Raw genomic sequence first — 14,134 nt, forward strand, 5'->3', positions numbered from 1 at the left:
AAATAAACTTAATTTTGGGCTGAAATAAACTCTATTTTGGGCTGAAATAAGTTCCATTTTGGGCTGAAATAAATTCCATTTGGGTCAGAAATATACTCCATTTTGGGCTGAAATAAACTCCATTTGGGTCAGAAATAAACTCAATTTTGGGATGAAATAAATTCCATTTGGGGCTGAAATAACCTCCATTTGGGTCTGAAATAAACTCTCTTTGGGGCTGAAATAACCTCCATTTTGGGCTGAAATAAACTCTATTTGGGGCTGAAATAAACTTCATTTTGGGCTGAAATAAACTTCATTTGGGTCAGAAATAAACTTCATTTTGGGCTAAAATAAATTCCATTTAGGTCAGAAATAAACTCTATTTTGGGATGAAATAGACTTCATTTGAAATAAAAACTGCATTTGGGGCTGAACTGAACTCCATTTGGGGCTGAAATAAACTCCATTTGGGTCAGAAATAAACTTAATTTTGGGCTGAAATAAGTTCCATTTGGGGCTGAAATAAATTCCATTTGGGTCAGAAATATACTCCATTTTGGGCTGAAATAAACTCCATTTTGGGATGAAATAAACTCCATTTGGGGCTGAAATAAACTCCATTTGGGTCTGAAATAAACTCTCTTTGGGGCTGAAATAACCTCCAGTTTGGGCTGAAATAAACTCAGTTTTGGGCTGAAATAACCTCCATTTGGGTCTGAAATAAGTTCCATTTGGGGCTAAAATAAATTCCATTTGGGCTGAAATAAACTCCATTTGGGGCTGGACAAAAGTCCATTTAGGTCAGAAATAAACTCTCTTTGGGGCTGAAATAAACTTCATTTTGGGCTGAAATAAATTCCATTTAGGTCAGAAATAAACTTCATTTTGGGCTGAAATAAATTCCATTTAGGTCAGAAATAAACTCGATTTGGGATGAAATAGACTTCATTTGGGGCTGAAATAAAAACTCCATTTGGGAATGAAATAAACTTCATTTGGTGCTGAAATAAACTCTGTTTGGGGCTAAAGTACCATTAGTTTGGATCACAATAAACTCCATTTGGGTCAGAAATAGACCAGATTTTGGGCTGAAATAAATACCATTTTGGGCTGAAATAAATTCCATCTGGGGCTGAAAAAAACTCTATTTTGGGCTGAAATAAACTCCATTTTGGGCTGAAATAACCTCAATTTGGGGCTGAAGTAAACTCCATTAAACGTTTTGCTGGAGGTAACCCATGCCCAGTGGGATAACGGGGGGAATAAAAGGTGCCTACCCAGAAATGCAGCTCAGAGGTTCCTTTCTCCTTGCCCATCTCTGGGTCCCAGGGCTGGGATGGGCTCGTGCACAAACTCCAGGTCCCAAAATCTGCCCGAAAATTCCAGCGTTGCCTTCCCAAAGCCGTCCCTTCTCCCTTCCCTCCTTCCCCTGCCTCCCAGTGCTCCGTGAGACCCAAACAATGTGATTTTATTTTAGGATCCTTTCCATTTTTAGAAGTAAATCAAATGAGTTTTCCCTTTCTCCGGCTGTAATTCACCCACATTGTTGCATCGGAGCTTATTATCTCATTTACATTTTTAAGAGCTTTTCAAAGTGTAGGATATCTGGGCTGGAAAGCAAAACATTTGATTTCTTTGTTCTCTGGCCAACACAAAGCACTTCCAAGGTCAGGTATGGTGTAGACATTCAACAGCAAACATGTTTACATGGCATTTGGAAGCCCGTTTAACTGAAAAAAAAAATAATATTGTCTTTATAAGAGTGATGCAAGTCAGCTTAGCACAGCTGAGGGACGGGAATTCATCCGAACCTGGAAAAATTTAACTAAATAAGTTAAGTTTTGTTTTCTGTTCAGGGGAAAAAGTGCCTCTGACGCTTAAAAATTGGCCTGGATTTTTGTTTTTAATCCCTTTTTCTTCATCTTGGCAGTTTTTAGTCATAGGCTCTGCTGCTCTTTGGGCAAAATGTGACACTTTGAAGCGGAATTAAAGCTGCGTTTCTAAACAAAACAAAACATTGTTTAATTTTATAAAAGAGATGTTCTGGGGTGTACCTGGGGTAAATGCTCTGCTGTTTTTGAAGAGTGTTCTACATGGCAGAAGCTTCCCTGTGTGATTCAGAGAAAGATCTGAGGTTCTGGGAGCTTCAGGAATTGCCATCAGCACTCAGGCTCTGGCCACTGCATGGGAGGCGTTTTGACTACAGAGAGAATTTCAGTGTGATCTTCAAAAAAGTGAATTATTCATGACATCTCTCATGGTCCCTCCTAGAAAATTAAAATCACGGGCAACAAACTTCTAATTGCTGTTTTCAGAGTTAATCACCTGCAGGAATCTACAGCAACCATGAGATTTTGATGCTGCTTTTCAATTTTGGCACAGCTTTGATCAAATGCTGAACTTTTGGTTTTACTTTTTTTCTGCCATTGTGCTGATAGAATATCTGGAGTACTCAAACGAACATTAATTACTCATGGAATTTATGCAGCACAGGAGTAGTCCAAAAAGGGTCCAGTGAAGGTATTTGTGATTGATCCAAGGAATTAGCTGAGTTGTTTTTTTGCCATCCCAATACAAAACCTGCCAACAGCCAGTTATGATGTGATTGGAAAAGTCTGGGAGTTCATACAGCAAATTCTGGTTTGGACAAATGGTGAATGGATAACTGGAAGAGTTGTTAGTTTGCTGTACTTACATGCTATAGTAAAAATACCTTCTTTCTAAATTTAAATTTAAGACGTTTTCTGCTCTCCTAATGAAATAAAACATGTGTGCTCCGTGCTGGCAAACACTATCTGGAGTAGGTGAACCTAACAAAGGCTGTGTTATCTGAATTTCCCAAATTAAATGACTTTCAGATGCATTGCAAGCCCTCAGATTTAAAGGAACCTCTCGTTTTAACCTCTGCAGAAGAAGTTTATTGTAAATAAGAGATGTAAAAATACAGAAGGGAAGAAAGGAAGGAAGGAGCAGGGCACCAGTTCTCTTTGCCACCACGGGGCTGCTGTCCTGTGCAGGAACAGTTTGAGATTCAATTTTGTACTCAGGACCTGAAAATGGGGGTGGTAAAAATCTGTTTTCTGGCACAAACACATATTTATGCACTCACATGTATTTAAACACTTAAATGCTATCTCTTGGCCAGCTTCAAAGTCCTGCGAAAGGGTCAGACTTTGTCTGGAGCACAAGGGGAGGATGAGTGATGTGTGATGAGGTTTCTTCCCTCCTTATTTTTCACCATTTGGGCTGGAAAAGCTGACCCTGAAAGAGCAGGAGAAGATGGGTCATGCTTTGTAGTTTATCCAAAGTGTCCTCCAGGAATGTTCCTGAGAGTCATCCTGGGCAGGTTATGAATGGACACTTTGGGGTTATGGCAGGATTTTTGTCTAATTAATTGGGTTTTTGGTGATCTTCCTGGGATGTGGAATGACCCTGCTCCTTATTGCATATCTGCACTGCTCATTTTAGCTTTTATGTTTGTTTGTTTTACCTCACAAGATAGATGTACAAAAAGCAAACAAAAAGCCAACAGTTCACAAATAATTCCCACATATATTTCATTATATTAATGCAAATTGCTGGTACTGCAAGACTTGTTGAGTATTGAAGACGAGTTATGTATTCAAAGCCTGGATTTCAACATTTCTCAGAAGCTCTGATAGCATAAAAGTCCCTGGGCAGATTTGAAGTTCATGCTTGGGTCTGGTTACAATTTTTGGCATCAGAACATGTAACAGTCTTGCAGCTATAAGACTTTAAAGTTAATGCCTGGCATCACTTCAAAACAGCCTTCAAGATCTATCATAAGTAGTCCTCTTATCTTATCTCAATAGCAATTTTATCCTGTAAATTATTGGAGAGTGCAGGATTTCGGTGCTGTGGAAAAGAGCAAGGCATTTTTGCTGTTAAATCTTTGCACCACGAGGACTTTTAATGATCCTGAGTTGTGCCCAGGTACCCTGGGCTGCTGGAAGCAAAGATGAACCAAATGGCAGGTCCTGCAAAGCTCCCTCAGTCCGTGGGGTTGTTGGTTTCTCCTCCCAAGGGAAAAGCAGGGGCAGCAAGGGAGGTTTAGGTTGGATATTAAGAAATTTCTTCACTGAAAGGATGGTCAAGATCTGGAGCTGCCCAGGGAAGTGGTGGAGTCACCATCCCTGAGGTGTTCAAACAGCAGCGAACGTGGCATTTCGTGATAGGATTAATAACCATTGTAGGGTTGGTCAGGGGCTGGACTCGATGCTCTGGGAGGTCTTTTCCAGCCTCGGTGATTCTGTAATTCCAGGGTGCTCTGCAGAAGGCCTCTGTGCAGCTCAGCTTCTTTAAAAGCATCACTGGAGGCTCCTTCCGTGGCATTTGCAGCCCCGTGCTGCTTCTCTGATGGGTATCAATGCCCCGCTTTCCTGCCATACAAAAGATAACTCAAAATATTCCCTTTCTGCAGCCACAGCCGCCTCTGTGCTGGTGTCAATCCCCCATCCACATTGTGCACTTTGCTTGGAGTCAGCACTTGCAGTTAACAATGCCTTTATTCAAGCTGACAACATCGCTAAGCTTTTAGTAAATGTGTGAGTAAATGTTAAGCGTGTATTCAAACATCCAACAATGAGGAGGAAACTTTCAAAACAAACAAAAAAAAAATCTTTGAAACTTGGTATTGTTTGTTTGGTGTGTATCTGTTAGAAATAACACAGACTATCAGTTCCTTGGGGCACGCTGTTCCTTTGTTAAGCATGTAACAAAAAAGATCAAGGCTCTGAGTGACTGCTGGAATAAAAATAAATGTATAAGGAGAACAATCATGACAAAATAAATTTGTCCATGCATTTTATGAGCTTGGTTTAGGAGTGATTACTTCTGAACTAAATAAGGATTGGGTAGTTGTGGTGAAGTGACACGATCACATTATTCCTTTTATTTATTGCCATTTATATTTCATTTGTAGATCACGTGCTAGATTTGACTACAGGGCAGGAGGGGAGCCCCTCATCTCGGCCAGCATCCCACTTCAGTAATATGGAATACATTTCCACTCCAAATTCCAGACATTGTTTTCCATAGAGAGGATTATTCTGGCTTAAAGGGAAAAAAAACTCTTGGTACACTGCAAAACTGCACATAAGAAGCTCAGGTTGTGCAGAGAGAGGATGACAACAAAAACCTGGGACATTTGCAAATGCAAATGTTGCAATATTTCCATTAGCCTTCCAACCTTTGAGAGTATTTCTTACATTTTTAGGATGGATGGTCTATAAGAAGATATAAAAATAATATATTTTAGGATGAGTAGCCTATAATAAGACTTTTGAGATGTAGCTGCTCTTGTTCTGTCAGTGGTCCCACCTGTGCAAAGTAACTTTTTGAGTGGCCAAAGTGCCTCTGTCGTGCCTCAGCACCCAGTCCAGCTGGACCCACAGTGCTCCACGTCCTTCCCCAGCTCATTGAAGACGTGACCTGGAAGTTTTGCTGCCATCCCAAGTTTCTGACGTGTGTTTTGCCTCCTTTGCTGTTGTTGCAGGCCCTGCAGGACGAGGTGGAGAATTACCGCGGGCAGGTTTATGATGCTCAGAGGAGGCTGCAGCAGAACGAGCTCAAGGCCCAGGAGCAGGTACAACTACTGGGTGCTGCCCTCACCCTCTGAGCAAGGAGGTGCAAGGGTTAAAAACAATCCCCTCCTTCAAAGCAAAAGCACATATTTTCCTGCAAAATTCTCAGCTAGCTTGCTTTTCTGTTTTGTTGGTAATAAAAGAGAATTAAACTGTCTGAACCCTTCAGGCAAATACTTATCTGCTGCTCTCTATTGCAAGTTGGTATTTCAGCTATTCGAGCTGCTAAATGATGCATTTATTTTGAACTGACTCTTTGCAACTGACTGTAGAGTTTTTAATAAAGGTTTCTGAGACTATTCAAACCTGTTCTTTAATGGTTTGTATGAAGAGAAGTAGAATTGGACAATAACAGCTAAAAATAATCTTTAGTCCTGATCTTCTGCATTCATTGTCCAAACATGTCTGTAAACAGTTTCAGATGATGAATAGTGCTAAATTTTTTCTGGACACTTACAGTGAAGTCAGAGATTATTTAGTGTGCTTTGAGCAAAATAGAGTGTGGTGTTTACAGGCAGTGTTGGAACAGAAAATCAATGATCTGCATTCAAACCAGATTAAATTGAAATATTCAGGAGAATATGCAGGTGATGAATGCCTGAATCAGACAGGAATTTATGTATTCCTAATACAAATAAGGTTTTGAAGCATTTGAGAACTTTATTTGGTGCTGAGTAAACAGTATCAACAGCATATGTCCTACATAAAGCATTTCTAACTCTATACCTGCAGGAATAATCACTTGGGGTGGGTATAGGAGATTAATAATCATTAATTTCAAGTGTTTTTTCCTCAGTTTCGTCATGCTACTGGCACATGGAATTCTCTGTCACCCTTGGTGTTTAATTGATGTATTTCCTCGCTGTTCCCTCCTGTCCCCGCTCTGCCTCCCAGATAACCTTAAAGCTTACCCAGTCCCAGTCCTGCCAGGCTCATCCTGAGCTGCAGTTCTGCAGCGCTGGAGAGTTTGGTGCAGTGAGAGAGCTGGCCTGCAAGCATTGCATTTTGGCTTCAGAGTCTCCTGGAAAAGAAGGAGGAAAATCAGCTCTTCAAAGCAAGGTTGTCCCTCCCAGGGAACAGCACTGGCTGCATGCTGTGAGGGATGTCCTCTTCCAATTTTTTTTCTTTTTTTTATGTTTTTCTTTAGTCTCTGCCATTTTGCTTTTTTTTTTTCTGACCTGTTTTGAGAAGGATCCAGAAGAAGAAATAAAAAGTCACTCATGAAATACAGAGTAGAAAGCTGCACATGCAGATTCACAGGGTGCCTTCAAGGTTTCCTCCTACATCTGCTCCAAACCAACCTACAGAATTCTCCTGTCCAGACTTAATTAATGAAGGAATAGTTCAGATGGTAACATCCTGTTCCCCAGTATAATGGAGCAGGAATGTTATTTAAATCACACTGTGCTGTCCATCTTTGAGCTTGATGTGCTGGCAGATTTGGTGGAGCTCATATCCAAGTTCCTCAATGGTCTTGTCTCTGCCTTTCGTCCATTGGGACTTTCTGAAGCAGCTGGAGCCACTGAAGCTGCTTTGGTTTAGGTGGCTTCAGTCTGTTTTGCAGACAAACATTTTGGAAGTTGTTTCTTGTCTCCTCTGTGACTGGTTAATTCATTAGTTCTGCTTATCTCTCCAGAAGAAAAAATGCAAAAGTGACAGGTCTGACATGGTTCCAGTTACTGGGTTTGGCCAGGCTACCTGTAAACATGTTCATCAAGTGTTAACAGTGGTTAACAACTCATCAGCCGATCAGGGACTTGAAATATTCAGGGCAGTAACTTCATTTCTGCTTTTACCAAATACTGTGTGAATCAAAATTGCATAAAACGTGGAGCTTTGTGCTGGCGCCATTACAAAAGCCACTTTTCCAAGCTTTTACATATCTATAAATAAGGAGGAGCGAGGGTTAAACAGCTTCTGTTTCTCATTAAAAGGAAAAATCTTGTGTTTTGATTCTATAACAACAACAAACAAATGAATGAGACATGAAAAAACATTTTGTTGTGCTTTTAATTAAAACTAAAAAGCTGTTTCTCGTTATGGCTTGTTGGGTGGTATCTCAGTGCTCCGTGCTGGCCGTTTTTCCAGAGCAACGTCCTCATAACTCTTCAGCCTTTAGGAGTGACTGACAGAGCCACAAAGTTTAACTCTTTGTCACAGTGACCCTCTGGTGATCACACAGGCTTAACCTTTCGTTGTTACAATCATCCAGAGAGACAAACTATCCTATAAATAAAGGGGAGAAAATACTTTGGGCTGTCAGCAGGCCCTGAGCTGCTCTGGAGGGGAGCCTGGTGCTGCACTGGGAGAGGAGCTGTTGTTTTCATGGAGCTTTTCCATTCCCATACTTTGTGTTCTTGGATGAACTCGTGTTTACTCCTGTTTGGTTTTTCTCTCCCATTTTACAGCGTGGGTCGGTGCAATCACTCTGTGTCTGTGTTCTCTCACCAGTGGTGCCATATGGCAGCCATCTCTGGATGATGGGTTCCAATCACACTTCTCAAAAGTGCTGGCTTATATAATTTTATCTTTCCCATAAAGGTTGTCCTGTCTCTGTCCTGGTTTTCCAGTGTAATGCTGCACTTCGAGAGTGGAGTCCCAGAGCTGAATCATCTTTCTTCAGGTCAAAATGTTGGATGTTTCCTTTAAAAATTACATGTCCAGCATCTTGAGACATAAATAACTGTATTCATGGAAAGTGATAAACTGGCAGCAAATGTGAAAACTGTAATATATAGTTTTATTTAAATTGTTATTGTTGAATGTATATAGTCATAGTCTGGGAAGGTTTCTGGCAAATTTGGGTGTGTCCAAACCATTTCCTTGCAAAGCAGCAGTGAAGTTTCTTGTATCTCAGTCCTACATAACTGTGGGATCAGCTTCCTGTCCAGTGATCCCATTGTGTTCCCATATCTTGTACTTCTGCAGTGAATGTATCCCTTGGTTGTCTCTGATGTGTGCCTGGATCTAATGTGAGACAAAATTTCCTACTAAACATTATTTCTTAAGTCCTGTGGCTTTGTGCATTTGTCAGTCATCGTTTAAAAAATCCCCATTGTTCATACAGGAGGCTCTACATCCTGTGAGTGTGTAATTAAAAATGACACACATCACTGGGAGCTGAATGAATCCAGGAACTCAGGCATGTGCAACAAGTTTTGCTGAACTGGGATCTGTATAAAAATTCATAATCTTTGTTTCTTTACTACCTAGATTTCTTTAGCATTCATTTAATTTCAAATTCTTTTTTGAAAGGTAATCACCCCAACTCATTTTACTAAAAAGCTCCAAGAATCTGTCTTTTGGGAATTGCACACAATAATTTTCTCAGGAAAAAAATCCTATTCTTTTCATTCCTTGTTCTAATGTTTCTAGCCATAGATTTGGATTGACTGTGATATAAAATTTGGGATAACAGAGGAGAAAAAAGTTCCTCATGTTTGCAAACAACTGAAGTAGCAACACTATAGCTACTCAAGCCATAGAGATACCTCCAAACAGTCAAGTCATAAATAGAGTTTTAAAGGAGATTCTGAGACAGAAAATCAATTATGTTCAATTCATTAATATTGCTGAGGAAATGAAGGAGAATAGCAATGGAGGTTTTCAGCCCTTTAATTTCTTTTTCCTGAAACAGATTATGAAAAAGGAGAAAGGAGTTATCTGAATGAGGATGTTATAGAAGTATTTGGCATAAAATGGAGCAGCTTAGTTTAAGTGGATTTCACTCATGTTCAAATGAAAACAGGAGTGATAATTGTAAAAGAGCCATGATTCAAAAGCATTCAGCCAGTTTTCATTTCTAATGTTTATTATCCTGACTTGCTCGATTTTTTTATGGCTGCTGGATATTTACCACATTCAGCCCAACTTGCTGTTTCCATGCCAACTAAATATGTTTGTTCTCAGATGAATGCTGTGATGCATCCTTCTGAAATTTCAGTTGCTGTGTAGCACAGAGGAACTTCTAAGGTTTGCCACACCTTCTCCTTGGTGGGAATAGTGGAGCTGGGAGCAAGGGATCAGTGAGACACAGATGAGCAAGAGACATTGATGTCCACAGTATGAGTCCCAGGTAGTGCTTAATCTGATGGCTGGAGCTCTTGAGTAATGTTAGCTCTTTAGTTTAGGGCTTTTGGGCCATATTTCTTCATAGAAGTTATCTGGTGGAAGTTGTCCCTGCCCATGGCAATGGGATTGAAATGAGGCGATCTTTAAGGTCTCTTCCAACCCCAACCATTCCATGATTCTGTGATTTCTAAAGGTATCTGGGAGTTCTAAATGCCATCAGATGGCAGCCTGGGGTGCCTGCCTCAGACTGCCAGAGTTTCTCCAACTAGTGTCATTCTCAGAACATGACTGTAACATACAAGCTCTTATTTGCTCTAGAGCTTATCTAGAGCAAATAAGCTCTAGATTAGGATATTGAAAAGCCCAGGTTGGCTTAGTGGCCAGCTGCAGGTGAGGAGGGCGGAGGGAGCCTTTGTGTCACCGAGCCGAGGGACACTTTGGGAGCTGAGACCCAGCCAGTCAGCACAGGCTGGAGCTGGTGATGAAATTCTGCTGTTTGCTCCACGTGCTTGAACCCATGGAGCTGAAACACTTCCAGAATTTCTCCCCCAGAGACCCATTTGTGCTCCCACAGAAATGGGAAGCCCAGCCTGGATGTGGAGGATGTTAAACCACGGCAGTGATTCACCAAGAGCAGCCCTTGCTGGGGCTCTGGAGCTGTAGGGAAAAGAGTGAGAACCTGAAAGAAATTTCCACTGTGACTTTCAGGAACTGCACCACCAAGTATTGTCACATTAAAATAGTTCCTGTGGTTTCTGCCTCTGACCAGCAGGATGGATGGATGGATGGATGGATGGATGGATGGATGGATGGATTGGGAGTGTTTTTGCTCAGTTCTGTGTGGCTGAGGAGGAACCTTCTGTCATCTCCTCCATCCACTGCTCTGCTGACCCCCCAGCACTGGGGACAGGAGGGACCTGTGTGTTTCAGCTGTTTTCCTACCATAAAACCTTGTGAAAAACTCAGAGGACCAACAGGCAAAAGGACAGAGCTCCCCACAGGCTGAAAACCTGATGGTTCCACAGCTGCACAATAGAGGATTTCTTTTCTAACTACTTATAGTGCAAAAAATTCCAATTTAAAGTATTTTTATTGAAAAGAAGATGTTGGAGAGGCACAGAGAAGCAGTGAAGAATCCAGTGGGAGTGGGAGCACTGCTCAGGCTCTTTGGCACTCACAGACCACAGCATCCAGTTCTGGAAGGTTCTTCAGCCTTCCCAGTAGAGAGTGGTGGGCAGGAATCACTCTGATCCTGGTTCTGTCTCTATAAGGGACCTTTCATGGATAAAGAGGCCCCATAGGTGTATGGCAAAGTTGATTTCATAGAATTTTGTTTGGGTTGGAAGAGACCTTAAGGATTACCCAGTCCCAGCCCCTTCCATAGACCAGGTTGCTCCAAGCCCAATCTTGAACACTTCCAGGGATGGGGTATTGAGGACTTTTGGTACCATAAATGACCACAGACATTTTTTGGAGCCCAATTCTATCACTTTTTACCTTAGCAGGTGTCTCAAATCCATTGATGTATTCATTAATCACTTTGATACAACAGCACCCCTCAGTTTTTAATTAAGGATGAGATTTTTAGGATAAAGCAGGATTTTGCATTTGCCACAAATATATTTGTGTATTATATTTGTGTTTTGTATTTTATATCTGTGTATCATTTCCTTTAATGGCAAGCTATTAAAGGAAAGAGAATTACAATGAATATAGTAAATTATTCTGTATGCCATGAGGTTTCAGATTAGCAGGAGGAGATGGAAGCTGAGATTCAAGCACAGCAAAACAGCTTTGCAGGTGGGATTTGAAAGGAGCTGGAAATCAATGGAGTTAAAAGTTCCCAGGAGCTCCATATGGCAGGAGCTGCAGGAGAGGAGGCTCTCACCAACTGTGCAACTGTCAGAGGGAAAAGAGTTGGGGATAGTGGTGCATGTGTGGAAGCCAGTGATCAAATGTTAGCTTTGGTAATCAGACACAACTGGAAAACACACAAATACACACCTTCTGTGCAGAACACAATGAATTGTTGGAGCTTGGTGGCCAGCTGGAGAAAGACAGCAAACAGAAAGTACAGGACAAATAGTTAAAAGGGAAAAAGGGAATTGTTACCAGAAGAGAATAGAAGCATATGGCAGTGGGCAGGAATTAGAGATTGTTTTAAAATGTCACTTTTCTTGCTCTTTGTCTTAAATAGTAGTGAATGGGAGAGTTTGTCCTTTTAAGAGGGCAGTACCTCCTATTAGAGCATCTGTGGTTTGCTTGCATACTATCCATGAAGGGAACTTTGCTCTTTCAGAAGCTGTTGAAGTAGAACTACAAGGAGCAGTGATACTGGTGCTTAATGCAGGGAAGGAAAAGAAAAATGAATTGGGGATGTCTAGAGTGGATGACACACGAACAGAGCAGCAAAACCTCACATCCAGTCATGCTCCCAGCAATGCCTGTTCAATTAGGAAACTGTCCCAGTCTCTTTTTCTAGGAGATGGAGCTAAAAAAGACTGGGAAATACCAACTTTATGGTGATCTTCACCTTCATGTAAATTCTAAGGCACTATTTTGCTGTGAGTTTAATCAGCACCAAATGCCATCCATGGCAATTTCATCCAGGCCTGTTCCTGCTGCCCTGCCCATCCTTCCCAGCCCTGAGGCTCTGCAAGCCTGGCAGCTGCTTTTCCACTGGAGACACTGCTTGGATTTTTGTTCTTGGAAGTGGTGGTCGTAAAAGTAGCTTCTGATTATTATCTACAGAGCTTTGCTTGTTCACAGGGTCGGTGTGAAAAGGCAGATCCTGATCCTGCTGCTGAGCTCTGTGAGCCGTCCCTGGCCTTGGGGAGCACTCGGCACCTCGTGGATCAGGCTCTGGAGCCTCTCCCTGCTGAGCCACCCCGGATGGAGGGAGCGTGTGGAAGGTGGCACGTGCTGGAATGTGAAACTGAAAGGCATCAATGTGTTCCAGCAGTGGTGTCAGAGATGCTCAGAGCTTCATTTCAGACTTAATTATCCTGATGGTGCACAAGGAATGGCCAGAGGCAGAAATGAACCCCATGTGTTGGACCTGGTGATCTTTGTGTGCCCCTTCCAGCCCAGAATATTCTGTGTTTTCCATGTTCTCAGAGCTGGGGAGCAGCTGGGCTGGTTTGGGGCTGGTTCCTCTGAATCAGGGGGTGTCAGTGGGGCGTCCCCCCATGTCCCCATCACCCTGTGGAGGGGACAGCCCTCCTGCTGCCATCCCAACCTCCTGGGCCAGCAAAGGGACAGCAGTGACAGGAGCTGAGGGGAAGAGAGCTGGGGGAACAAAGATGGCATCTGCCCTGAGTCATTTGGAAGGAGAAGAAAATAAGTCCAGGATCCTGCAAATCCCAGCTGGAACAATAGCAGAGCCCTGGAGAGGGGGAGGCTGAGGGAACAGCGTGAATTTTCTAGCCACAACATTCCTGGTTGTTCCGTGGTGTTGACAGTGAAAGCTTTTATTCCTCTCCAAGTCGTGTAGTCCCAGGAATGCTGTTCTTGCCATATGCAGCCCACTGGTGGGGTTTTTTTTTTTCAAAAAGCTTCTTTTGCAGCTATGAATTATACGGACTCAGACTGCTTAACAACAATCAGAGGATTTTCCAGGTGGGAGATCTTGTTCAAGAAAAGAGAGATGGAAACACAAGCCACTGAAGTAACAACAAGGCCACTTGGATGCAGGTTGGGAAAAGAAAATTAAATGACCTGGAGCAGCAAACTCAGTGCCCAGCAAGGAGCTCAGCAGGGCTGGAGGTCCCCATGGGTCAGCAAAACAACAAGGCAAAAATGTCTTGGATGCTGGGATGGTTTACTGGCTACAGACAGACACACAAAGGGGACGGCTATGCCACCAATTTATCTTTTATTGGAACTGTCAGGACAGGGGAGGTGCTCCAGCAGGATTTTCTCAGTGGAGAGCAACGTGGTGTTCACTCGACAGAATAACTCGCTCAGCTGATCTCGCCCGGTCGCCGTTTTCAGCTGAGCCAAATCCGTGGGATTTATGGCATTCATTACTTTTCTTAAGAACTCGAGAACATTTGTATCGAGTTGCACGCTGTTCCTGCAGATCTGGGAGAGCCATATTTCAACAGCCCCTGCACAGTGAGAGTCAGAATTCCCTCTGCCTGGAACCAGGCTGGAAAGCGGCGGATATTCGTGCTTGGTGATTTTCTGCAAAGACAAATGTGCAGACCTTGGTCTTCTCTGAAACAATTGATCCATCACTGGATTCTTCCTCAGGAAAAATCATTTCAGAGGATTTCAAGCTTCAGTTCAATGTTCTCTTACAACAGAGGCTGGAGGGGTCTGAAATTGAAGGAAATTGCCAATTTTGGTTGGTTTGTTCCTGGGCTGGGGACATTGTTCAGCATCCCCCAGGCCAGCTGAGGGAGGAAGGGGCACATCTGGACCCACAGAGGTTTTGTAGGAGTGGAGCTGTGCTCACTTAGACTTCAGGAGTGCTG

General features: G+C 42.5%; 1 protein-coding gene across 3 annotated transcripts in view; it reads left to right on the plus strand.

The window, feature by feature from the left end:
- The window catches only part of CEP112 (centrosomal protein 112), a 195,998-nt gene that overhangs the window by 143,980 nt on the left and 37,884 nt on the right, over positions 1 to 14,134 (plus strand). For 2 of the 3 annotated variants that reach the window (XM_064728178.1, XM_064728177.1), the window contains exon 24: positions 5,498 to 5,587. In XM_064728178.1, the coding sequence (XP_064584248.1) occupies positions 5,498 to 5,587 (90 nt within the window). Of the gene's footprint in view, positions 1 to 5,497; positions 5,884 to 14,134 lie in introns of those variants that run through there. The other variant, XM_064728179.1, reaches the window with a different exon arrangement.

This window comes from Zonotrichia leucophrys, chromosome 18 (assembly GCF_028769735.1).
Source record: "Zonotrichia leucophrys gambelii isolate GWCS_2022_RI chromosome 18, RI_Zleu_2.0, whole genome shotgun sequence".
NCBI lineage: Eukaryota > Metazoa > Chordata > Aves > Passeriformes > Passerellidae > Zonotrichia > Zonotrichia leucophrys.